At 60.9% G+C, this 25,357-nt stretch overlaps 4 protein-coding genes across 5 annotated transcripts; all 4 read left to right on the plus strand.

Annotated features, from left to right (window-relative positions):
* Nucleotides 1–5,367: 5,367 nt before the first annotated feature.
* Nucleotides 5,368–7,301, plus strand: LOC308669358 (uncharacterized protein; the record flags this gene model as incomplete). The annotated part of the gene is made up of 1 exon (XM_081329994.1): nucleotides 5,368–7,301. The coding sequence occupies one exon, from the start codon at nucleotides 5,368–5,370 to the stop codon at nucleotides 7,117–7,119; it is 1,752 nt and encodes a 583-aa protein (XP_081186120.1). The 3' UTR covers nucleotides 7,120–7,301.
* Nucleotides 7,302–10,602: 3,301 nt separating this feature from the next.
* Nucleotides 10,603–12,984, plus strand: LOC308669434 (uncharacterized protein). Its single transcript, XM_081330125.1, has one exon. The coding sequence runs from the start codon at nucleotides 11,225–11,227 to the stop codon at nucleotides 12,830–12,832; it is 1,608 nt and encodes a 535-aa protein (XP_081186251.1). The 5' UTR covers nucleotides 10,603–11,224; the 3' UTR covers nucleotides 12,833–12,984.
* Nucleotides 12,985–17,109: 4,125 nt separating this feature from the next.
* Nucleotides 17,110–19,361, plus strand: LOC308668685 (uncharacterized protein). Its single transcript, XM_081328745.1, has one exon. The coding sequence runs from the start codon at nucleotides 17,196–17,198 to the stop codon at nucleotides 18,645–18,647; it is 1,452 nt and encodes a 483-aa protein (XP_081184871.1). The 5' UTR covers nucleotides 17,110–17,195; the 3' UTR covers nucleotides 18,648–19,361.
* Nucleotides 19,362–20,184: 823 nt separating this feature from the next.
* On the plus strand, nucleotides 20,185–24,408 carry LOC308668864 (uncharacterized protein). Of its 2 annotated transcripts, none has more exons than XM_081329116.1 (2): nucleotides 20,185–20,264; nucleotides 20,663–24,408. In XM_081329116.1, exon 2 carries the CDS (start codon nucleotides 20,664–20,666, stop codon nucleotides 23,733–23,735), a length of 3,072 nt encoding a protein of 1,023 aa, XP_081185242.1. In that variant the 5' UTR covers nucleotides 20,185–20,264; nucleotide 20,663; the 3' UTR covers nucleotides 23,736–24,408. The 2 variants fall into 2 exon arrangements, with proteins under 2 accessions (XP_081185242.1, XP_081185241.1); XM_081329115.1 differs by having other exon boundaries at nucleotides 20,206–20,264; nucleotides 20,470–24,408.
* Nucleotides 24,409–25,357: the final 949 nt, after the last annotated feature.

Consider the following 25,357-nt stretch of genomic DNA (forward strand, 5'->3'; position numbering starts at 1 on the left):
TTCCCCCAGCTGCTCCAGTGAGCTGTTGGAGTGCTCTGGAAGCTCTCCAGCTTGGAGCCTCTTGTCAACTTGTGGCCGCCCTTGGCACCCTCTCTTCCTCCTGGAATGCCCTGCCATTTAGCGGCTGGCTTGCTGGGCTCTCCCAGGAGCCCCAGGCCTCCCAGGCAGGGCAGTGGCCGGCTCACCTGGGCCCAAGTGCTGCACCTGGGAAGCTTCACAAGTGACATTGCATCCGGCACTGAAGCCCTGAGGCTGCGGAGGACTAGAGTCAGGAGGGAGAAGGCCGTCGGAGGCCCTGCTTTTCTGGGCAGCTCAGATCCCATTCAGTCAGAACAGAGCTGGACCAGAACTGGATGCCGTATTGCAGGTGTGGCCTTAATAAGGGTTTATAAAGTGGTACTAATACTTCATGTGATTTTTGATTCTATGCCTCTGTTTATGCAACCAAGGATTGTATTAGCTTTTTTGGCTGCTGCTGCACATGGCTGGCTCATAGTCCATTAGGACTCCAAGGTCCTTCTCACAGTCACTGTTTTTGAGCCAGGTTTTGCCCAATCTGTATCCGTACATACCCTTGGTTTTTCTTGCCTAGTTTAAAACCTCGCTTTTCGCCACATTCAATGTCATGTTGTTGGATAGGGGCCATTGTTCAAGTCTGTCAAGATCTTTTTGGATGCTGAGCTTGTCTTCTGGGGTGTTGGCTGCTCCTTAGTATCATCTGCAAATTTGATGAGTTCCCCTCCTGTTCCCTCATCAACAATAAGTCATTTATGAAGATATTGAAGAGCACCGGGCCTAAGACGGGGCCCCGTGGCACCCCACTGCTTTCTTCCCTCCATGTACCGTTAAGAATGACTCGTTGCATGCGGTTGGTCAGCCAGTTACAAATCCATCTGGTGGTGATGTTGTCTATCCTACATTCCTGTATTGCCTTTCTATAATGCTATCCTTGGTTAGTATTAACTTTGGATAACAGCATGTGTGAACCGACCGTCTGGCCCAGCCGCTGCAGGATGCAAACCCAGAAAATTGGTCCTTTCATTGTCCAGGTGATGCCTGTTGCAGCTTCCTTGTCATCTCGTGTGAAAGGGTTAAAACTACAAGGAAGGAGGGTCAGGAGAATAATCTCCACTGCTGGAGCTGCAGGGGGGGGGGGAAAGAGGAAGCAGCTGCAGCTGCGTGAAATGTTGACATCTTCACACTGAGGCCAGAGAGCAGAGCATCAGACTAGATGATCTCTAAGGAGACCTATTACTTTAGGAGGAACTAACTAAGACTCTCCCCACCTGGGCTGCCTACATTCCCTCCGACCCTGGTGCACCGTGTGAGTCATCGCTGCAGCTTCCCTTCCTTACTGCCGGTCGTGTGAATCCAAGTCCCAGGTCAGCACTTTAAGAGACCCCAGGAGGGAGGGAGGGAGGGAGGGAGGCTGGCTCTCGGGCGGGTCTCTTTCCCCGCTCCTCCCGCTCCTTGCTCGGTTGCAGCAACCTGTGACGCTTCGCCTCGCTGGTGCTTTAAATAGAGGGCGGAGGAAGGCGGAGGGTGGCAGCGGAGCCAAAGCGCGGCAGCCTTCGGCACGGCGCCGCCGCCTTTCCTCGCTCTTTCCTCGGTAAGTGCCTCCCGGTGTGTCTGCAGCGAACGCGGCCTCTTTCCAGGGCGGCGGAGCGGGATGGGACGGGACGGGACGGGACGTGTGTGTGTGTGTGGGGGGGTTTCTTTCTTTCGCCTTTCCCTTCACTTCGCCGCTCGCGGGGAATCGAACCGTGAGACTGCAATCCAGACGCCAAACGGAGAAAGCGGCTCAAACAAAGAGAAAAGTGATCGGAGGTCCCCCCCCCGCGAGTTGCGGAGTGGGCGTGGGAGAGAGGGAGGCAGACGCTAAATTCCTTCTGTAAACGAGACCCCCCGCCAAGCGCTCCTCTGCACGATGCCTTTCCGAAGCTCTTTTGAAGTGCTTGTGTGTGGGGGGGGGCGTGGACGCCGAGCAGGCACTGCGCCGTAGACGAGCTCGTCCCGCGCCGCGAACTGCTTCCATATGGCCGGGGCGAGGCTGCGGCGTGGCCAGATTCCTTCCTCGGGGAGCCGGCGGGGGGGGGCTGATTTGATTCAGCTGCCGCCGCAGGCAAAAAGTTCTGCCTTGGAGGATGCGCGCACGTCCGGAGCCCACGGGGCGGGGAGGGGCAGCGCGGAATCCCTCCCAGAGGGATCCCTCTCGAGAGCGCGGCTTGGAAACGCCCCTTCCGCGGAACTCTCCGGGAGAGGGGCGTGCGGGAATGCCCTGGCCGAGAGCACAAACAGCCGCCAGGGGTCTCGGCGCCCGGGGGAGCTGAGCGTCTCCCGCCCCTCGGCCGACGTCCGCTTCGCAGTTCCCAGATGGGGAAGATTCTCCCTAACACTCGATTCTGCACGCGCGCGCGCACGCACACACAGAGAGCGGGAGGTGGGCTGCGGGGTTGATTGGGGTCCGACCCTCGGCTCAGGGAAAGGACTCTGCAAGTTTAGAGACGCGCTGGCTGTGTTCGCACAACACACTCCCTGATCACATAGACTTCGCAACTGGGATTCGCACAACGGATTAGGGGTCTGCGGTGCGAAACTTAGTTTGGATCCATTCGCGTTCAAGATGTTTGTGTACCCGGAGAGTGAGCGAATTCAGGAACCTAATAAAGCGGGTCTTGCGAAGGCAGGCAAAGGACAGCGACCCTGGAGCGTCGCGGGCAAACGCGACGGAGCGGCTGGGCGGGTCCAGGCGGGGTGACCTGCCTCTCCCTCCCTGCCGGCCGACCGGGCATCGCGAGCCGAGCGTCTGCACCACACGCCGCCCCGGGGGCTCTGCCGCTCTTGCGCGCTGGCTCTGCGCTCGGCAGTTCCCATGACTCACCGGTCGCGAATGCGCTCCTGCTGCCGCCGGCGTCGTGTGTGTGTGTGTGTGTGTGTGTGTATGCGGGGGGGGGGGGCGGGCTGCTCCGATGCCTCCCCCGTCCGCTTGCCCCCCTCTCCGGACTAGAGGCTAGCCAAGTTCGGCCTAATGGGGTGTAATTATGGTGGCCGCAAAGGCCTCGCTCCGAGTTTCCAGGCGGAGGCGAGTGTTGGCTGGCGGGGAAGGCGGGCGCGGCCCCCGGCGAGGAAAAGACTTCTGGGATGTGGTCTTCTGTCTCCGTCGCCCCCTCTCCTCTTCTGCGCTCCGGAACGAGGCAGCCGGCGACTCTCAGCGGCACCGGCCAGAGTTCCGCAGCGGGTCCTCCATCCCGGTTCTCCCGCCAGACCGATGCAACGCAGGGCGAGGACAGCTCCTGTCTGAGAAGTTTCGGCCAAGCAGCCTCGAGTGACTCGAGGGGGGCGCAGAGATTGACCGTCTCCCAGAGAGAAAAGGGCCCCCCTCCTTTGCCCAAAGCTCAGGAGCCCCTCCCTGCGGCAGAGAGGAGGGCTGGTCCAACCCCCTCCTCAAGCAGGAGACCGCGTCCCATTTCAGATACAGCTGCTCAGACTTTTCTTAAAAACCTCCAGTGACAGAGCGCCCACAATTTCTGGTGGCAAGCTGTTCCACTGGTTAATTGTCCTCACTGTTAGGAACTTTCTCCTTAATTCCAGGTTGCCTTTCTCCTTGGTAAATTTCCAACCATTGTTTCTCGTCCTGCCCTCTGGTGCTTTGGAGAACAGCTTGACGCCCTCCTCTTCTTTGGGGCAGCCCCTGAGATACTGGAAAACTGCCATTATGTACCCCCTAGTCCTTTTCTCCAGACGAGCCAAACCCAGCTCCCGCAACCGTCTCCAGGCCTTTAATCATCTTAGTTGCTCCTCTTTGCACTTTTCCCAAAGTCTCAACGTCTTTTTTATTTTTCTATGACATCCCTGATGGATGCCCATCCAGCCTCTCTTCTCTGCTGCCAAATATGCCCCCCTTGCCCCCCCCCGACAACATGGCTTTTTCCCCAGCATAGTCTAGGACTTCATAGGGGTCTTTGCTGAAATCCTCTTACCGATTTCTGCTGTGGTTCCAGCTTGTCTGATTCCGTCTGAATGTTGAATCCCACCTCTAAAGCCTTTGCTGCTCCCTCCTCTTTCCTTGTTAGTTAGTTGTGAAGTCGTGTCCGACCCATCAGAACCCCATGGACAACGTTCCTCCAGGCCTTCCTGTCTCTATGCTGGCTGCAAAGGTCTGATTTTCGAACAGCCCCTATTCGGCTGGGAAGATGAAGGTTTCTCCTGGCCAGGCGTATCTGACTCTAGGGGGCGCTGCTCATCTCCGTGTCTTGGCCGAGGGAGCCGGCGTTGTCCCGGAAGACATTCCCAGCAGGATTACATGCTGAGACGCGGGGAGTGCCCTTACCTTCTTGTGGGATTTGTTGTCTAGTTAAAATAAACGATTACCAACCAAAACTTCCAAGAGAAAATAACGGTAATTTATTTGTACTGCTTTTCAAGGAGGGTGTTCCGCAGGCACAGTGGACACCCTAAATCGTCACTGTTCTCTCTCTATATTCCCTATGGCCGTTACGAATTTACCTCCCACGTTGTCTTCATTGCTCGGTTCTGCTGACGGGGCAGTAAATAACCAGAAACTTTGGGTTCGTGCAATCGCCGCCCACGGGAGCATCCTTGGCCCTGGTCTGCCACCGACCGTGGTTCTCCCAGGCCACAGACCGTCTCCTGCGGCTCTGCCATCTTGTTTTGGGCCCAAAAGGTGGTCGCATCAGCGATGGAGGAGCTGCTGGTGGTCCTCCATTCGTACCCAAGGTTGGCTCTCCTCTGCGATGGCCCCACTTTTTATCCTTTCAGCTTTGATGGGCAGAAATCTCCTGCCCACCGAGGAGGGTTGTGGATCTTGTCCAGCTGCTGCCCTTAATGGATTCCACCCCCCACCCCAAGCAAGGGGTAGCAAAAGGCTTCGCCAACCATACCGTGTTCAACAAACCAGCCTCGCTCGCCTGACATCCGCTCTCCTTCCCCAGCTCAGCCAGCCGGACTAACCCGGAGTCTTCCGTAGTGAGGGGCAGACAGGTGGGGGGTATACAGGCAGGGGGGGGGATGAAGGCTGAGTGCTCTGAAACTGAGCTAGGATGGGGGAGGGGCGCAGCAGAACCACACAGGCAACCCTAACCCTGTACTTTGCTTCCATTTCACAGCGGTCCGGTGGGGGGGGGGCAGCCCGGAACTGGGCTTGCAAGCCCGATGCCCCGACCTGCTTGGCGGGTTTGCTCAAATTCCCGTGGTTTGCTGGCCAAGCCGCCCCCGCCAGAGGCCCGAGCCCCTCTGGAGGGCTCCAGACTGCCGCCCTGTCAGGAGGGCAGGAGAGGAGAGGGCACGCGCTCGGTGCGGGGCAGCCCCAGAGTCGGTCTCATGGGTGTCTCTTTCTTCGCAGGCAACATGGCCCTCCGCGCCGCCCTGCTCCTGAGCTTCCTGCCGTCGGTCTTGGCGGGCGGCAGCTGCCCCCGCGAGTGTTCCTGCTCCCGGACGGCCCAGGTGGAGTGCTCGGGCGCCAAGGTCACGGAGATGCCCGCGCCGCTGCCCGGCCATGCCATGAGCCTGCAGGTGGTCAACACGCGCCTGGCCGCTCTGGGCCCCGTGGCCTTCGGCAACGCCTCGCAGCTGCTCGCCCTGCGGATGGAGAAGAACCTGCTGGAGCGGCTCAGTCCGCGCGCTTTCCGGCCCCTGGCGGCGCTGCGCTACCTGAGCCTGGCCAGCAACCGGCTGCAAGAGCTGCCGCCCGACGTCTTCCGGCCACTGGCCCGCCTGGAGGCACTGCTGCTGTCGGGGAACCAGCTGCGCCGCATCCAGCCTGCCCACTTTGCCGGGCTGAGCGCCCTCAAGGAGCTGCAGCTGCACGGCAACCGCCTGCAGGCCGTGCCCCCGGGCGCCTTCGACCAGCTGCCCAACCTGGCCCGCCTCAATCTAGCCCGCAACCAGCTGGTGCGCCTGCCGCCCCGCCTCTTCACGCCTCTGGCGCGCCTGCAGGTGCTGCGCCTCTACGAGAACCAGCTGGCCGAGCTGGCGCCGCGCGCCTTCCACGGCCTGGGCGAGCTGCAGGAACTCGCCCTCTACCAGAACCGGCTCCGCCAGCTCCCCGCCGGCCTCTTCGCCGGCCCGCGCAGGCTGCAGAAGCTGCTGCTGTCCGGCAACCTCCTGGAGGCGCTGCCCGAGGGGCTCCTGTTGGGCCTGCCCGAGCTCTCGCGGCTCTCGCTCTTCGGAAACGCCCTGCGCCAGCTGCGCCCGGGCACCTTCGGCCCGATGCCGCAATTGCGAGAGCTCCGGCTGGCCGACAACCAGCTGGCCTCACTGCCCGGCCGCGCCCTGGCCAACCTCACCGCACTGCAGGTGCTGGTCCTGAGCAGGAACCGTCTCGGTTCGCTGGCGCCCACCGCCTTCGCCGGTCTGGAGGGCCTCGAGGAACTCGCCCTGCACTCCAACCGGCTGGCCACGCTGGACGGGGAGCTCTTGCGCGGCCTGACCTCGCTGCGGAACCTCTCCGTGCACAGCAACCGGCTCGCCGCCTTGCCCGCGCACGTCTTCCAGGGGAGCCCCGGCCTGCGTGGACTGCAGCTGCAGAACAACTCGCTGGAGGAGCTTCCCGCAGGCATCTTCGACGGGCTGCCGGAGCTGCGCGACCTCCAACTGCAGGACAACCCCTGGCGCTGCGAACCCGCCCTGCGGTCGCTCCGGCGCTGGCTGCGGGAGAACAGGGCCAGCCTCGGCGGAGAGAGCCGCCATCCCCGCTGCGCCGCGCCGCCTTGGCAGTTGGGCCGGTCCCTGCTGGAGCCGGAAACCACCACCTTCGGTCCCGGGACCTCCGCACTGCCGGAGGGCTGGGGGACCGTCTGGAGCCGCAAGGAGGCCAGTCCGGAGCATCAGCCAACGTCGGAGACGCTGTCGCCCCGACGCTGGCAGCCGCCACCGGATAGCGAGCCGGGCAGCGCAGAGATCGCAGAGATCGTGCGCGAGTTGGCGGAGGAGCTCCCCGAAGCGGGCCGAGGGGGAGGCGGGATTTGGGGCCTGACTCGCACCCAGACGGGGGTCGTGGTCACCTGCCTCGTGGTGGCCTCCGCCTTGCTCCTGGGGATGGTGCTGGCGGTGGGCGTCTACGGCTCCAGGCGGAAGCGCTCCGTCCGGGCTAAAGCCTAAGTCCGCCATGGGGCTCTTCCTCCAGCACTCGCCGTCCACCGCTCCACCCCGCCGGCCCCGGCACGGGCTCAGCAGCGACCGGCGCGCTACAGCTCGGACGACTTTTGTCCTGCGCAACTGAGCCCAGACGGACCCTCGCGCTCCTTCGCTCGGCGCTTCTTCAGGGCAGGTTGCCCACCTTCGGCGGAGGGACGCCCAGGAGCGCCTTCCCAGCAGGACGGCTAGCAAGGCCGGGCGCTGCCTGGTCCCCACACCGGGAAGTCGGGGGCAGCTCCAGGTACTGGGGAAGAGGCCCAACCCGGGCCCGCACTTTCCTCACGCCGGCCGCGAGTCAGGCTGTCCAAAGACACCCCCCCCCCCTGCAAGCCCTCCAGTCTCCAAAAAGGCGCTCGACTCCGGGACCGTCGATCCCACGCGGTGGGAGCTTACGCTGCTCACCGCCGACCAAAGGCCGGGGCTTCTGGGGAGGGCCGGAGTTCCCCGGGGGTGGCGGGGCTCGCATGGTCCCCAGAGAGGCGCACAGGTCGGCAGATTCGATCTAGGGAGGAAAACCCTCCCCACCCCGGCCCCGGAAGCCCCGTGGCCGGGAAAGTCGCGCGCTGGCATGGCTATTAGCAGTCCCGTCCCGGGCGGGAAAGGCCCGAGGGCCTCCCGCTGCCTTCTCGGACGAGGCTGGAGCTCTAGGCGCACCTGGCATCCACCGGACGAGCCGACAACGCCCAAGCGACTGGATCTTGCGGAAGGCGAGGCGCCCGTTTGGCGACTAGGGCAGCCTGCTTCTGCGGGAGCCGAGGAGGGAAAGAACCGCGGGCGCTGCTGGGGCGACGAGGGCTGGGACGGGGGCGCGGGGAGTTTGCCGGGCGGGGGTGTGTGACGCCGGAATGGGGTTTGCATCTCCCGGGCAAACCGGGATCGAGCAGAGACGGGACAGCTTCCGCCGGAGAGCGAGCCCGGAGACGCAGGGACAGGCCGAGCGCGCCTTCTCCGGCGCCCCAGGGTGGCAGCTCCGCCGGCAAAGAGCGGCCCGCAACGACGGCAGCGCCTTCGCGGCAGAGGAGACGGTTCGGGTAGGGGTGGGGGCAGCTCTGGGAGGTAGCAGACGAGCCTCGTGGACGCGGCTGTGGACGGGAGCCCGGGCCTATTAAAGCTGCTGTTCTCGCTTCATCTCACGCCCCCCCCCGCCCTTTTCTGCATTGCCCTCCCTGGCCTGGCCCCGAATGGGGGTGTGGGGGAGGGGGACATGGGGGTTGCAGAACTGGCCCAAGGCAACGAGAGGAAGCAAGGAGGTCTGGCTCAGCGCAGCGTCCGCTTGGGCTGCGGGGGAGGGAGGTGTGTGAGATAGCACTTATGCTCCCCCTCCCAAGGCTTACACATCGAGTTGCCAAGCCCGGCTGGGAGTTCAGCCTCAAAGCTCTTGGTGTGTACACCCCCGCCCCCCCCCCCGCCAAATCTGAATCTCAGCTGCTGCTTCGCCAGGTTCACACGTCATACAAGCTCGCTCAAGCAAGTACCCAGCAGCTGCGGCTTCCCCTGGGAAAGAGAGCAGCGCCGCCCCGCGCGAAGGCTCCCATCCAGAGTGGCCACTGGGCAGAGCGGGGGAGGGGCGGGCCTCTGCAGCGGGGGAATCCCTGGGAGAGTCCACTCGCCCACCCGCCCCGTGGCTCTGCGGCTGTCCTCTCTCCGAGAGGCTGGGGGGCGAGAACAGTCCCAGAGAGGGGCGACCCCCCCCCCAGCCAGAGTTCCAAACCCAGAAAGAATCGTTTGTGTGCGGGTGTGTGTCTGTGTGTATGTGTCTTCCTTTGTTGCCAGTGGAAGAAGAGGCGCTTTCCTCTGCAGAGCAGGAAGCAACGGAGGGAGGGAGGGAGGGAGCTGTGTCTGGAAGCCCTGTGTACACGTGTTGCCCCCCCAGACTGGGATGAGCATCGGAACAACCCACAGATCCCAGGAGATAAAGACGGGAGTTGCAGGGCCAGGGGAGGAGGGAGGGCCAACGGGTGGTTCCGGAGAATTTCCTGAACCACCCGCCCATTTTGCCACTCTTCCAGCAAGAAGCAAAACATGGAAGCAACTACACCCACCAAAAGACACCCCCCACCCCAATTCCCGTCCCAGCCCAAGGTTGCATTTAGCAAAGCAAGAGAAGCGTTCCGACTACTGACGCAGAAGGGGAAACCCACCCCACCCCAAGGCTAGTGGTGGGATTCTGGTGTGCCCGAGGATGGTGGGATGCGTAACCACCCTGAGGCCCCCGTGGATCAGGGGAAGGCAGCCAGGGGGTTGCAACCCAGGCATGGGCGTCACAGGTGGTGGTGGGGAGGTGGCCCAAGACCACTCCTCCTCCCTTCCATAGAAGCAAGGGCAATCCTTGGTTGATGTTAACAGAGTTGGGCAGGCATAATGGCATCCACACAACATATTTAACCTGACTCCATTTCATTGGGAAAAAAATCAAGGAACCAAATTCAGGAGCCGCTCCCAGGATGTGCAAAGCTGCAGGAGAAATCTTCTGTGCAAGATTCAGCCATCAGAACAGGTGCTTGCTCCTTGTGACATGACCCGGTTGTATGAACACAGCCAGAGAGAGCCCCCCCCCAAGAACCAGGCCAGGCAGGGGGCCTGGAAGTGGGTTGGCTCTCAGCAGAGGAAGCCGTCCTGTTCCCTTCCTGGGTGCAGGGATGCTGGGAAGCTGCTGTTGCTGGGATGCTGCTGCTGCTGCATCCGGGTTGAGATGCTGGGAACCTGCTGCTTGAGAACAGCCGGGTTGAGAAATTAGCTGCTGATGCTGCTGGGCAGAGGCTGCTCCTACCCAGGGTTGGCGCCCATGAAAGAAGGACACAGAGATCTCTCGGGGGAAGGGCCCCGCTGCTCCTGGGATGCACACTGAACACTGGACCTTGAACACTGAACCCCGAGGAGCAGTGGACCTTGTTTATTTATAGCAAAAGCAACCAATCACATTTTATTGTTATTCAAATAGACCAATCATGGTTACACATGTGTTCTTCTAAACTATTCTAAATGGACATAGGTGTTAGAGGTAGATTCAAATACAGTAATGACCAATCATTTGCAGGAGGCGTCAGAATTTGCCTTAAATGGAATAGCCAATGGTGTGAAGGAATACTGTGATTATGCCCTTATCTGGCTGTAGCCAAATGGCCTCTCTCCTAGGTTTCTTTGTTTTCTGGGTTTATGGCTTACTTCCTTACACATGGTTCACTGAAGACTTTCCATGGTAGAAAAGTACTAGCCAGAAAAGTACTAGCCAGCTACATGTATAGGAACAGAGATCATGGTTATTCCAACACCTGGGCTCAGGGGGCCAGGCCCCCCGCCCCCCTGGGGCTCCCAGAAGCCCACTGCTGGGGCTCTGTGGGGCTTCTTTCCAGGGAGGGGTGCCCAAAGGCCATGCAGCTGCCCCCAAAGTGCTTAGCGCCTCTCCCCCTCCCACCCCGGGGCCTCTCGCCCTCCCCCGAGGGGAGGCGCCCTGGCTGCTGCAGCTGTTGACTGAGGCCTGCCTGCCCCCCTCCCGAGGCTGCCAGCCTTTGCCCCCCTCTCTGGAAAGCAAAGTCCTGCAGCTGCCTCTGCCCAGCAGGTCACTGACTCGGCCACCCTGCGGACCCAGCGCTGCTTGCGGAGGTCAAGGGCAGCGGGGGCGGCTTCCTTAAGCACCCAGTCGCACGGAAGGTAAGTGAGCAGCCGGGGAGCAGGGCCTGGGCAGGGCAAGGGGCCTGGGCTGTGCATTGGGGGGGGGTGTCTTCTCCCACCTTCCATGCTGGGCTGGGGAGTGATGGTACCTCTGTCCCCTACTACTGAAAACTGTATAAAATTTCTGGAATTCTGAGACAGGAAAACGCAGGAAAGCCCCCCAAAGTGCAGCATTAGCAAAGCAGAAAGAAAATGAAACACCCCCCCCCCCCACACACACAGAGACACTCTGGGCCAACCCATTGATTGAGCAACGACTTGCAAGGATTAAAGCAGCAGCAGGAGAGCGTCAGGAGGGTCGACCTGTTGAGTCAACCGAGTCTGAGAAATTGCAGAGGGCGGGGGCAGGGGCAGAGGTTACCCCGAAAAAGACTCAGGGCTCTTGGTCTCTTCCAGCATGTGGCTCAGGACCCCCATCCTGGTCCTCCTCCTCTTCAGGGCCGGCCGAGGGAACCAGGATTGCAGTGGCACTCCGAACGAGAGCTGCCCCTTTCAAGACGTCCACAGGGGCAGAGGCGTCACAGAGATCCCCAAGTCGGTTTCTCCCATCGTCACTGAAATGTACTTTATTGAGACCAGCATTGTGGAGATCGGGCGGGGGGCCTTCGTAAACATGCCTCACCTAGTGAAGATTGAATTCATAAACAGCAAGGTGGAAAGAATTGAAGCGGGAGCTTTTGATAACTTGGAGAAACTGGTGGATTTGGAAATCACTGGGGCCGAGCTAGAGGATCTCCCCGTGGGCACCTTCCGATCCCTGGATCACCTGCGGAGAGTGAATCTGAGGGACTCCCAGGTGAGAAGGATCGAAAAAGGGCTGTTTGACGGTCTTGGGGATTTGGAGGAGGCTTATCTGCATTGGAACGAAATCGCCTCTCTCCCGGAGGGAGTTTTTGACGGGCTCCCTAAACTGTCCCTGTTACATCTGGGCCACAACCAGATCTCCGACATCCCTCTGGACCTCTTCAAGTCACTGACCCAGCTGAAGACTCTCCGGCTGCAGAACAACCAGATCGGGAGTCTGCGGGAGGGGACCCTGGACAGCCTGCAGGATCTGGTGGAGCTCAATCTCGAGAGCAACAGGATCCAGTCTCTCCCGCCCAACTTGCTGAGACGGCTGGTCAATCTGAAGAAGATTTTCCTGGACAAGAACTCCATCGAAGTTCTCCCGGATGAGATCTTCCTTGGACTGAGAAACGTGAAGCTGCTGAAGATGGCCTCCAACCACCTGAAGGCCTTCCCGCCCTTGGGGCCCATGCGGCAGCTCACCGAGCTGGACCTCAGCAGGAACAAGATCTCCTCCCTGGAGAATTGGGCAGCCGCTTCCCTCCCGTCCCTGACCACGCTCAAGCTTCAAGGGAACCTTCTGGAGACCATCCCCACGGGCCAGTTCGACCACTTGGGGAAGCTCAGGGACCTGCATCTCGGAGACAACCCGTGGAGGTGTGACTGCCGCCTCCTCTACCTGCATCAGTGGATGAACAATAACGGCCAAAGAATAAAGGACGCCAGGAAGATCATCTGTAGGAGCCCCGGAGACCTGGCTGGGAAAGCAGTGAGCTCACTGTCGCAAGACCAGCTGCTCTGCTTAACAACCGCACCCACTGTAGCCAAAGCCGCCCCCTCGCCCACATCTGCTTCCCCATCTGCCGCCCCCACCTGGGGAAGCACAGCCTTTGCTCCCTCCACCAGGCTGCCTGCTAAGAGCACACAATTCAGGAGTACCAGCAGGACGTGGCCCACAGCCGCCCCCACGAGCACCCAGCCCCCACCTCCCAGCTCCTCCCTGGCCCCCACCCAGACGTCCACCTCTGCCAGGACAAGTCCTGACATCACAACCCCTCAAGACACAACTTCCACGGGTTCTCTAACCACAACCGAAGAGGCCACAACTGCCTCTGAGATTTCTTCCACAACCCATGAAACGACTTCCACAAATACTCCAGCCACAAGCACGGAAGCCACAACCGCGGCATGCCCACCAGGGCTCCCCGGACACCCCTGACCAGGCAAGCCACGAGAGTGCCCAGCACCACAGCCCCTGGGGCCACGCTGGCACAGACGCCCATTGCAGGCTCAGCCCCGGCACTGCCATCTGCAGCAGAGCACCCCTTTTGCCCTTCCTCCTCCCTCCCCCCTTTGCCCCGGAGTGTTGGCAGCCCCCTTTGCCCCAGCCGGCCTGCCCTTCTGCCCCAGCACCAGGCCTGGGGTCTCCTGCTGAGCTCCGACTACCGCTATTGCAAAGCGTTCCTGCTGCTGTATCTCTCCATGCTCTCCGTGAGCATCTTCTGTGCAGCCGTCTTGGTGCGCCTGGCATACGCCCTCCACAAAGCCACGGAGCCGGTCCAGCTGCCTTCCAAGCCAGTAAGGCTGGTGCACCTCAGGGGCAGGCAAGGGGGGAAGTGAAGTCCGGGGGGCAGAAAGGCAGCCCTGCCATCTCTCCCACAGGGGCCCCGTGCCCTGTGGCACGCCTGCTGAGACCAGGCGCAGAGTGCTCCGGGCCCAGGCTGCTTCTTGCTAACACTGCCACCTCCTGGACCCCAAGGGAGAGGGCCGGCTCCCAGCATGTGCAAAGCTGCAGGACAGGTGCCTGCTCCTTGTGACATGACCCGGTTGTATGAACACAGCCAGCGAGAGCCTCGCCCCCCCCAAGAAGCAGGCCAGGCAGGGGGCCTGGAAGTGGGTTGGCTCTCAGCAGAGGAAGCCGTCCTGTTCCCTTCCTGGGCTCAGGGGGCCAGGCCCCACCTGCCCCTCTAGGGCTCCCAGAAGCCCACTGCTGGGGCTCTGTGGGGCTTCTTTCCAGGGAGGGGTGCCCAAAGGCCATGCAGCTGCCCCCAAAGTGCTTAGCGCCTCTCCCCCTCCCACCCCGGGGCCTCTTGCCCTCCCCCGAGGGGAGGCGCCCTGGCTGCTGCAGCTGTTGACTGAGGCCTGCCTGCCCCCCTCCCGAGGCTGCCAGCCTTTGCCCCCCTCTCTGGAAAGCAAAGTCCTGCAGCTGCCTCTGCCCAGCAGGTCACTGACTCGGCCACCCTGCGGACCCAGCGCTGCTTGCGGAGGTCAAGGGCAGCGGGGGCGGCTTCCTTAAGCACCCGGTCGCACGGAAGGTAAGTGGGCAGCCGGGGAGCAGGGCCTGGGCAGGGCAAGGGGCCTGGGCTGTGCATTGGGGGGGGTGTCTTCTCCCACCTTCCATGCTGGGCTGGGGAGTGATGGTACCTCTGTCCCCTACTACTGAAAACTGTATAAAATTTCTGGAATTCTGAGACAGGAAAATGCAGGAAAGCCCCCCAAAGTGCAGCATTAGCAAAGCAGAAAGAAAATGAAACACCCCCCCCACACACACACAACCTGGGAAACCATCCCAGGCGGTCCCCTGTGTGCCTTTCAGCCACACTCCTTGTGCCTCTCTGCCTCGCTGGGGGTTGGGCTGCCGCCCCTTGTCCGGCATTCAATGCAATTTCCAGTCACCCCTGTCATTCCCCCCCCTTTCCCAAGGCCCTAAGACTCTGCAGGGGACCCAGCCCCAAACCCCATCTGTTTCCAGGGAAAATCCAGCCTGGGCCAGGAATGCCTGTCTGGATATGGGGAAGGGTGTGGGTGGGGTGGGGTCTCTGAGGCTCCCTCTCTGCTCTCCGTAGTGAGGAAGGGCTGCAACGAGGAGCTTCGGTCTTAGGACCAACCAAAGGAGAAAGGACCCCGTTACTCTGGAGGCAACAAGGCAAGATTATGGTCAAGGGCTTAATGAATGAATCGGCTTCATTATGTGCCTAAATGAATGAACTGGAGGGGACTTTAAAAGCCACGTAGACCAACTGCCAGCTCTGTGCAGCTATGACAGGGGCTCTCCAGCCCCTGAAGTCCTCCAGCAGAGAGCCCAGTCCTGGGGCAGCCTGTTCCACTGGCTCCTGGCCGGAAGAGTCAGGCGATGCCTCTGAGCTCCCTTTGATCTGCTAGTTCTGGCTCTGTAGCCACTGGGAGTCCGTCCATCCCCTCCAGGCCCGGGTGGCATCTCCCCACCCACCCACCCACCTTGCCTGGGCTGAGTGTTCCCAGATCCATGCAGAGCTTGGCCTGTGGTTCTCTCCTTATCTCAGTAAAGGTAAAGGTTCCCCCGCACATGCGTGCTAGTCATTTCCGACTCTAGGGGCCGGTGCTCATTTCATTTTCAAAGCCGAAGAGACAGCGCTTGTCCAAGGACGTCTCCGTGGTCATGTGGCCGGCATGACTAGACGCCAAAGGCGCACAGAAGGCTGTTACCTTCCCACCGTAGTGGTCCCTATTTTTCTACTTGCATTTTTACGTGCTTTCGAACTGCTAGGTTGGCAGAAGCTGGGACGAGTAACAGGCGCTCACTCTGCTACACGGCACTCGGGTTTCGACCCACCAAACTGCCGACCTTCTGATCGACAAGCTCAGCATCCTAACCCTTACCTCATCTCAGTAGACCTCCTCTAAACAGGCACCAGTTGGCTGGTGCCCTATGCCCAGGCTGTGGTGCCCAGAACTGAACCTGTATGCCAAGCAGGGCCAGGGCATTGGGGAACGGTGGCTCCTCACGCATTGGCTTCCCAACAGGCTCAGTTTGCTCCAGCTGCTCTTTCAGTTTGGGAGGTGTGGGCAGAGGGGCAGCACCGTGTGTGTGCGTGTGTGTGTGTGTCTGTCTGTCTGTGTGTCTGTGTGCGTGTGCTAGGACGAACTGGCAGCAGCTAATTGGCCGCAGGCAGATGCCCGCGGCCAGTTGCCCCATTCCAGCCTTTGGGACCCTCAGTTAAGATCCCTTGTTTGCCCCCTGTCTTTGGAAGATGGGAGAGAAGGGACCTCCTTGCCCTCCTCCCTTGGGGGGTGCCTCCTTGGGGGGCTGCATCCCCTACAGCATTCTCAGTGGGCCCAGCCCCACTGCTCTCTCCTGCTGAGCCTTAGGGCACTTCCAGCAGATTCCTTGTCTAGAGGTCCCTTTAGATGTGTGTGTATGTGGGGGGGGGGGATGGACAGGCAGCGCCTGTTTGATAAGTTGAACGCTCACCCCTCCCTAGGAAGAAGCAGCCTCCGCCGGGGTGGGGGCGGGGTGGGGATGTCAGGGTGAGAGTGGGGTTCCTGCTTGGTCCCCAATGACAGCAATTCTAGGATGATTTGACCCTTGACCAGTGCAGCTGCCCATCGTAGCACAGAACCAACCCCTCCTCACACACACACCCGGTTCCCCTTGGCTCTCCTGCTTAACGTCCCCATGAAACTGCTGGGAGAGGTTGGGGGTCAGTTGTGGGTTCAGCAGCTGATGCTCCCCACCTTGGTCTGGGCCAGTGAAGTGGTTGAGATCTCGTTGGGGGTCCAGAGACTGTGGGGGTCTGGATAGGACATACTTGGCCAGTTCCACTGTGTCTCTTATTGAGGAAGCATGGCCCCCAACTTTGGAAGGGGGAGATGGAATCACACCTGGGTGCTGGGGCTGGTGCAGCTGAGGGGGGGGGCGTCCTACCTACCTGGACCTGCCCACATCATCTCATGCCTTTCTCAACGCTCACAATATTATTTTTTGTATATAATTGAAAGGGGAGAACAAGCCTAATCCTCCCGCCTTCAATTTTTTTCTACAACAACCCTGTGAGGTGGGTTGAGCAGAGAGAGAGGGACTAGCCCCAAGTAAGCCAGTTGGCTTCCGTGCCAAGGGGAGACCTAGAACTCCCGGTCTCCACGTTTCCAGGCACCTCCCCACCACACCCAACACGCTCCGGGTGGCTGCCTCTAGAGTAGGGGCCTTCAAACGTGGCCCTCTTGTGACTTGTGGACTTCAACTCCCAGAATTCCTCAGCCAGCGTGCCTGCCCACGTTGGGCCAACCTCTCCCGGCAGGAAGCACAGCTGGGGGCTCCCCATTCTGGGAAGAGGGTGGGTGGTCTGAGGCACTTTCTGCTTTCCTGGAACGGAGCCAGTCCCTGCAAGCCCCCCCCCCCCCGCCACGCTTTTATCTGAGTCGCCACCTTGGCTTTCCTCTCTGGGAGCGCCTTTTTCAGGGTGATTTTTGGATCTTTATCTGATTTTTGTACGCTTCCTGTTTCCACTCAGGCTGTGGACGTCTGGGTGACTTGGCTGACCGGAGACTCTTCTGGGCGAGGGTGGCACCTCTGCCACGACTGCCGGATCTCCCCACCGCCCTTCCCTGCCCCCGTGCCTCCTTGCACCCCCTTCGCCCCTCTGCGTCTAAGGAAGTGTTTCTTAGCGGGGCCGCTCGGAGCTGCGCGGACTCCTGGCCGGGCACACCTGGAGGCCGCCAAGGCTGGGGAAGAGCGGCGGCAGAGTCTCGCTGAAGACCCCTCGCCCACTCGCCCCCCCCCGTCTCACGGCGGCGCTTCTGCGTTTCCTCCGCAGGCGGAGACGATGCCCGTCCGGCCTGGCCTCTTGCTGCTGCTGCTGGCCTTCTCGGTGCCGGCCCCGCCGGGGAGCGCCGCCTGCGCCCGCCTGGCCCCGTGCCAGTGCTTCGGCGGCGGCGCCACCGTCTTCTGCTCTGGGCGAAACGTTTCGGGCGTCCCGGAGGAGCTGCCTCCCGAGGCCGGCCAGCTGCTCTTCGCGGACGCCTCGCTGAGCGTCCTGCCCTGCGGCGCCTTCGCCCCGCGCGGCAACGGCAGCAGCGCCCTGCGCAAGCTCGCCTTCCTGGGCTGCCCCCTGCGGACGCTCCCCGGCTGCGCCTGGGCCGGGCTGCCCCGGCTGCGGGAGCTGGACGTCGCCCTGGCCCCGCTGGCCGGCCTCCCGCGCGGGGCCCTGCGGGGCTTGGGCGGCCTGAGCAAGCTGGCCGTCCGCTTCAGCCGGCTGGAGGCCCTGGAGGAGGGGCTCTTCGACGGCACCCCGGCGCTGGAGGCGCTGCACCTGCAGGGGAACCGGCTGGCCGCGCTGCCCCCGCGCCTCTTCCGCCCGCTGCCCGCCCTCCGCTCCCTCTCGCTGGCCCAGAACCGCCTGGCCGCGCTGCCCGCCCGCGCCTTCCAGCCGCTCCCGCAACTGCGCCAGCTGCGCCTGAGCGACAACCGGCTGGAGCGCCTCCCGCCGCGGCTCTTCCGTCCGCTGCGGGCGCTGCGCGAGCTCTTCCTGGACGGGAACCGGCTGGCCGAGCTGCCGCGGGGGCTCTTCGCGGGGCTGGCGCGGCTGCGGCGGCTGCACCTGCAGCACAACGCCCTGGCCCGCCTGGAGCCGCCGGGCCCCTTCGCGGGGCTGCCCGACCTGGCCTTCCTGCTCCTGCAGAGCAACCGGCTGGCGGCGCTGCCCGCCGGGCTCTTCCGGGGGACGCCCCGCCTGGCGGAGCTCTCGCTGGCCGGCAACCGGCTCCGGGAGCTGCCCGAGGGGCTCTTCGGCGACCTGCCCGAGCTCTCCGTCCTCAGCCTCGCCCGCAACCGGCTCGGCCGCCTGGCTGCCGGCGCCTTCCGGGGCTTGGCCGGGCTGGGCCGGCTGCAGCTCGGTTACAACTGCCTCTCCGCCCTGCCCGGGGCGGTCTTCGCCAACCTCAGCAGCCTGGAGGCCCTGGACCTGGCCCACAACCGGCTGGAGAGCCTGCCCGAGGGACTCTTCGACGCCAACGAGGTCCTGGCCAGCCTGGCGCTGGAGGGCAACCCCTGGCGCTGCGACTGCCGTCTGGAGCCCCTGGCCGAGTGGCTGAGCGCCCTGGACCCGCCGCTCGGCGCCCGGGTCCTCTGCCGGGCTCCCGCCCCCCTGGAGGGCAGGACTCTGCTGGCCGCGAGGGAGGAGCAGCTCCTCTGCCCCTGCCGGCCTGGCGGTGCCCGTTGCCGAGGGGAAGCGCCGGGGGCCCCGGAAGAGAGAGGCGCCCTGGGCCGGGAGGCTTAGAGGCTGCCGGCATCGTTCAGGGCAGCCCTTCCGGCAGCCCCCGGGGCACCCTCTGGGGAGAGGAAGGCCAGGAGGGGGCGGGCTGGGGGATGAACCCCGTCTGCTGGTCTTTCACTGGGCAGCCGGACACATTCCGACAATGACCCCCCCCCCCCTCAGCTGGCAAGAGGAGGAGGGGCGAGGGGCCGCGGATCTCCCACCAGGCGGCGCCCTTCCCAAGTGCGGCGAGACGCAAGTCCTGGAGCCCGCCCAGGAGCCCTGAGGTTGCTCGTCCCGGCGGCTCCCCATCCTGGGCCAGGCAGCCCCGCCCCTCCCCCGTCAGGCCGCGATCTTGGCGGCTTCTGCCAAAGAGCAGATCGCTGGATCTGCTGGCTTCTGTGCCCCTCCCCCCCCCGCTAGGATTCTCCTCCCTCATCATCGGTGGGGGCTGTTAGAGAAGATACTTGGGGCTCCTGTGCCCCTTTCTGCAACAACACAATCACCCCCCCCCCATGTTTGCCCCGTTTCTTTTGGGACAGCTCTGAAGACCTTTGGACTCTCGCTAGGCTTAATAATTGTGTTGCTGTAAATATGTTTCCCTCCTTCCATTGACATTTCTTTTGGAGTTTTGCAGATTTCACACATATTTATAAGTTGCTATTATTATAATTGGCAGTATGATGTTTCAAGACTTTCAGATTTGTATGATTGTTGTGTACATTTTGCAGAGGCTGGAACCCAACTGAGTATCAATCAAGCCAAAGTTCACCCAACGTGTTTTGCCTAAATCAATAAATCACTATAGTCAGTTCTTACTTGAGCGGCTTAATTTCTCCTTCCTTCTCCCTTAACCTCCTGCCCCTCCCCCTCCTTCCCAAACCCCAGAGCTCCCCCTCCTCCTATCCCTCTTAGACTGGCCGAGGGGCTGGCCTTGCGCAGGGGGTGGACCTGCCCTTGGTCTCCCTTGCCTTATGTCCCTCTTGGGGGGGGTGCCGGAGGTGGCTTTTCTCTTAGCGCTAGTCCTGCTCACTGGTTCCCCCCAAAGGGCGGCTCCCTCCAATTTGGCCCCACTTGGGTGCTGAGGTCACCCAACGAGGAACCCCCTAACGTTGCCAGAAGAAGGAGCCCCTGTTCCTGCAGGCACCACCTTCTGGAGTTGGGGGGTGGGGGAGGGAATGTGCAGGGATCCTGGCCCTGCTTCTGGGGGGGTGGGGGCTCCCTCAGCCAGGGGGCTTCTTACTCTTCCTTCTGCTCAGCCTCGGCAGCACCAGGCTCCTGCCAGCTCAGGAGGGCTTTGACTGCTCTCCGCACGGTGGAGAGAGAGGGGGTGCCGAGGGAAGGGCACTTCCTCTGCCGAGGGAGGGGCAGCTGAGCCCTGATGTGCCCCTCGGGCAGAAGAGAGCAGAGCCGCCAGCAGTGACTCTCGCAGCTTATCAGACCAAGCCAGGGAGCGAAAGGGGCCTTGGGTTGCGCCCAGATCTCCTCCACCCTTCCCAGACGTCTCCTGGGAGATAAGCGCCACCTATCCCTCGGCAGCCCGTCTGGGTCAGGGGCAGATTCTCTGGTGAGGTGAGGGCCTCCTGCTTCTCCTGGGCCTGGAAAGCCGGCAAGGAGTTCCAGGGGCTGCTGAGGCAACAGGTGGGTCCCCTTAGCCGCCACATCGGAGAGTGTGGGGAGGCCGGGGGAGGCCCTGGAGGGAAGGGTGGGTAGCCCGTGTCGCCTGTGCAGGGCCAGGTGCTCCCTTGTGGCCTGACGGTGGCTGCAGCAGCAGCAGAGAGCAAGAGGGAGGATGGGGGTGGGGGCTGGGCACAGGAGAGTGACCGACTTGCTGGCCTTCACACAGGTGCCCGGAAGGAAGCGCATACGGCGCCCCCTGGGCCAACCCATTGAGCAACGACTTGCAAGGATTAAAGCAGCAGCGGGAGAGCGTCAGGAGGGTCGACCTGTTGAGTCAACCGAGTCTGAGAAATTGCAGAGGGCGGGGGCAGGGGCAGAGGTTACCCCGAAAAAGACTCAGGGCTCTTGGTCTCTTCCAGCATGTGGCTCAGGACCCCCATCCTGGTCCTCCTCCTCTTCAGGGCCGGCCGAGGGAACCAGGATTGCAGTGGCACTCCGAACGAGAGCTGCCCCTTTCAAGACGTCCACAGGGGCAGAGGCGTCACAGAGATCCCCAAGTCGGTTTCTCCCATCGTCACTGAAATGTACTTTATTGAGACCAGCATTGTGGAGATCGGGCGGGGGGCCTTCGTAAACATGCCTCACCTAGTGAAGATTGAATTCATAAACAGCAAGGTGGAAAGAATTGAAGCGGGAGCTTTTGATAACTTGGAGAAACTGGTGGATTTGGAAATCACTGGGGCCGAGCTAGAGGATCTCCCCGTGGGCACCTTCCGATCCCTGGATCACCTGCGGAGAGTGAATCTGAGGGACTCCCAGGTGAGAAGGATCGAAAAAGGGCTGTTTGACGGTCTTGGGGATTTGGAGGAGGCTTATCTGCATTGGAACGAAATCGCCTCTCTCCCGGAGGGAGTTTTTGACGGGCTCCCTAAACTGTCCCTGTTACATCTGGGCCACAACCAGATCTCCGACATCCCTCTGGACCTCTTCAAGTCACTGACCCAGCTGAAGACTCTCCGGCTGCAGAACAACCAGATCGGGAGTCTGCGGGAGGGGACCCTGGACAGCCTGCAGGATCTGGTGGAGCTCAATCTCGAGAGCAACAGGATCCAGTCTCTCCCGCCCAACTTGCTGAGACGGCTGGTCAATCTGAAGAAGATTTTCCTGGACAAGAACTCCATCGAAGTTCTCCCGGATGAGATCTTCCTTGGACTGAGAAACGTGAAGCTGCTGAAGATGGCCTCCAACCACCTGAAGGCCTTCCCGCCCTTGGGGCCCATGCGGCAGCTCACCGAGCTGGACCTCAGCAGGAACAAGATCTCCTCCCTGGAGAATTGGGCAGCCGCTTCCCTCCCGTCCCTGACCACGCTCAAGCTTCAAGGGAACCTTCTGGAGACCATCCCCACGGGCCAGTTCGACCACTTGGGGAAGCTCAGGGACCTGCATCTCGGAGACAACCCGTGGAGGTGTGACTGCCGCCTCCTCTACCTGCATCAGTGGATGAACAATAACGGCCAAAGAATAAAGGACGCCAGGAAGATCATCTGTAGGAGCCCCGGAGACCTGGCTGGGAAAGCAGTGAGCTCACTGTCGCAAGACCAGCTGCTCTGCTTAACAACCGCACCCACTGTAGCCAAAGCCGCCCCCTCGCCCACATCTGCTTCCCCATCTGCCGCCCCCACCTGGGGAAGCACAGCCTTTGCTCCCTCCACCAGGCTGCCTGCTAAGAGCACACAATTCAGGAGTACCAGCAGGACGTGGCCCACAGCCGCCCCCACGAGCACCCAGCCCCCACCTCCCAGCTCCTCCCTGGCCCCCACCCATACATCCACCTCTGCCAGGACAAGTCCTGACATCACAACCCCTCAAGACACAACTTCCACGGGTTCTCTAACCACAACCGAAGAGGCCACAACTGCCTCTGAGATTTCTTCCACAACCCATGAAACGACGTCCACAAATACTCCAGCCACAAGTACGGAAGCCACAACCGTCCCTGAACTGCCTTCCACAACCCTTCAAGACACAACTTCCATGGCTTCTCTAACCACAACCGAAGAGGCCACAACTGCCTCTGAGATTTCTTCCACAACCCATGAAACAACTTCCACAAATACTCCAGCCACAAGCACGGAAGCCACAACTGTCCCTGAACTGCCTTCCACAACCCTTCAAGACACAACTTCCACGGCCTCTCTAACCACAACCGAAGAGGCCACAACTGCCTCTGAGATTTCTTCCACAACCCATGAAACGACTTCCACAAATACTCCAGCCACAAGCACGGAAGCCACAACTGTCCCTGAACTGCCTTCCACAACCCTTCAAGACACAACTTTCACGAGTTCTCTAACCACAGCCGAAGAGGCCACAACTGTCTCTGAGATTTCTTCCACAGTCCACGAAACAACATCCACAAATACCCCAGCCACAAGCTCGGAAGCCACAACTGTCCCTGAACTGCCTTCCACAACCCTTCAAGACACAACTTCCACGAGTTCTCTAACCACAGCTGAAGAGGCCACAACTGCCTCTGAGATTTCTTCCACAACCCATGAAATGACTTCCACAAATACTCCAGCCAGAAGCACGGAAGCCACAACCGTCCCTGAACTGCCTTCCACAACCCTTCAAGACACAACTTCCACGAGTTCTCTAACCACAGCTGAAGAGGCCACAACTGCCTCTGAGATTTCTTCCACAACCCATGAAATGACTTCCACAAATACTCCAGCCACAAGCACGGAAGCCACAACCGTCCCTGAACTGCCTTCCACAACCCTTCAAGACACAACTTTCACGAGTTCTCTAACCACAGCCGAAGAGGCCACAACTGTCTCTGAGATTTCTTCCACAGCCCACGAAACAACATCCACAAATACCCCAGCCACAAGCTCGGAAGCCACTGCACCCCGTGGCATGCCCACCAGGGCTCCCCCGACGCCTCTGACTAATGTCAGCTCAGCAACGCTCTATGAACAGTTTACAGTCCCCAAGAGATCCACAGAAAACCAGCATCCACGCACCCACCGTCTTGTGATCACCACGTCACCCATGTGTAGCTCCAGACCCCCGGCTCCAGACCCCCTGACCAGGCAAGCCATGAGAGTGCCCAGCACCACAGCCCCTGGGGCCACGCTGGCACAGACGCCCATTGCATGCTCAGCCCCAGCACTGCCATCTGCAGCAGAGCACCCCTTTTGCTCTCCCTCCTCCCTCCCCCCTTCGCCCCGGAGTGTTGGCAGCCCCCTCTCCCCCAGCCGGCCTGCCCTTCTGCCCCAGCACCGGGCCTGGGGTCTCCTGCTGAGCTCCGACTACCGCTATTGCAAAGTGTTCCTACTGCTGTATCTCTCCATGCTCTCCGTGAGCATCTTCTGTGCAGCCGTCTTGGTGCGCCTGGCATACGCCCTCCACAAAGCCACGGAGCCGGTCCAGCTGCCTTCCAGGCCAGTAAGGCTGGTGCACCTCAGGGGCAGGCAAGGGGGGAAGTGAAGTCCGGGGGGCAGAAAGGCAGCCCTGCCATCTCTCCCACAGGGGCCCCGTGCCCTGTGGCACGCCTGCTGAGACCCAGCGCAGAGTGCCCTGGGCCGGGCTGCTTCTTGCTAACAGTGCCACCTCCTGGACCGCAAGGGAGAGGGCCGGGGGGGGGAACCCAGTCCCCCAGCTGTAGCCCTACCTGGTACCATGTGGTGGGGCTGTGATCATGCACTCGGGGTGCTACAAGATCTCCCATACTGCAGACAGGCAACCTCTGAGATGGCCCCCCCCACACTACCTATCAACTGCTGAAAATGGTCAGGAAGCCTTTACAGCCAGCCAGAAATGGTGGCTTCTATCCACTGGCCTGCCGTATGTCGGAGACTTCCTAGGGAGGGGTAAGTAGTAATGAGGTCCCACGGGTGGGTTTGTCTTAAAGGGCCCAGCCCAGGCTGCCGTTCCACTGGCTCTGCCTGTTCCTTTGCAGTGCAGCCCAGCAGGCCAAAGACCAACAAGCTCTGGTTCCCCTTTGGATCAAGGCTCTCAGCCAGCGCCAAAGCCTGGTTGAGTGCCCAGGATGTACTGCGGGCAGGCTCATAAAGGTCTTGTTGTATCTTTAAAGTGATTTGGCTCAGCCAGTCTCAGCGTATACATGGTTGTACTTTGACAATAAAGGTTCATTCATTTATAGGTCAGCCAAGGTTTTGCCAGAACCCACCGACTGTGGGGATGTGATTGAAGACCACTCAAAAGCTTTGCTAGGTCCAAGATGCATCGGCCTAATTATTGGCCAAGCCAAACATGTGACGCCTGTGCCCGGAGCCCCCACTGGGCTCCAAGGGAGGGCAGTTCCAGGTGCTGGTGGTCACCTGTGTGGGTTGAGACGCAGCACCTTCAAGGCGACCCTCTCCTTTGCGCTGTACGCTTTTATGCTTTCTCTGCGTTGCTATTTTTTAAATTTACCTTTGGTGTTTTGTTTCCTGCATTTTATTGCTGGAAACCACTGAGAGTGTAGAAACCTGATAAAGAAGCAAGCCACTTTATGGGATAAATCCTACCCGGGTGTTTTCCGCTGCTCTTTGGTGGCAGGAAACCTCGGGGACAAGCCTTAATTGGCTTACTGAATGAATCCATACATTCAGCTTGGCCCAACACTCTAGAGTTGGCCCTACAGCTGCGTGTGGTTCCCACCCTGAAGCTGTTCTGAAAGGCTGAAATTAGAACAGAGCAGAACAGAACAGAGAGGAGAGACAACAGAACATAACAGAACAGAGTAGGAAAAAGACTAGAGTAGACTAGATTAGACTAGAAGAGAAGAGAATAGAGCTGGAAGGGACCTTGGAGGTCTTCTAGTCCAGCCCCCTGCTGAAGCAGGAGAACCGTCCTATACCAACTCAGACAAGTGACTGTAAAGTCCCTTCTCAAAAACCTCCATTGATGGAGCACCCACAATTTCTGGAGGCAACTTCTGTTCCACTGGTTGATTGTCCTCACTGTCGGGGAAGTTCCTCCTTAATTCCAGGTTGCTTCTCTCTTTGGCCAGTTTCCATCCCTTGTTTCTCGTCCTTCCGTCTGGTGCTTTGGAGAATAATTTGATCTTTGGGGCAGCCCCTCAGATACTAGAACTCTGCTATCAC

Source organism: Vipera berus (assembly GCF_964194415.1).
Source record: "Vipera berus genome assembly, chromosome: 5".
Lineage (NCBI taxonomy): Eukaryota > Metazoa > Chordata > Lepidosauria > Squamata > Viperidae > Vipera > Vipera berus.

Excerpts from the sequence above, each read along its gene's own strand:
- LOC308668685 (XM_081328745.1), top strand. The coding sequence starts at position 17,196 with ATGCCCGTCCGGCCTGGCCTCTTGCTGCTGCTGCTGGCCTTCTCGGTG.
- LOC308668864 (XM_081329116.1), top strand. The coding sequence starts at position 20,664 with ATGTGGCTCAGGACCCCCATCCTGGTCCTCCTCCTCTTCAGGGCCGGC.
- LOC308669434 (XM_081330125.1), top strand. The coding sequence starts at position 11,225 with ATGTGGCTCAGGACCCCCATCCTGGTCCTCCTCCTCTTCAGGGCCGGC.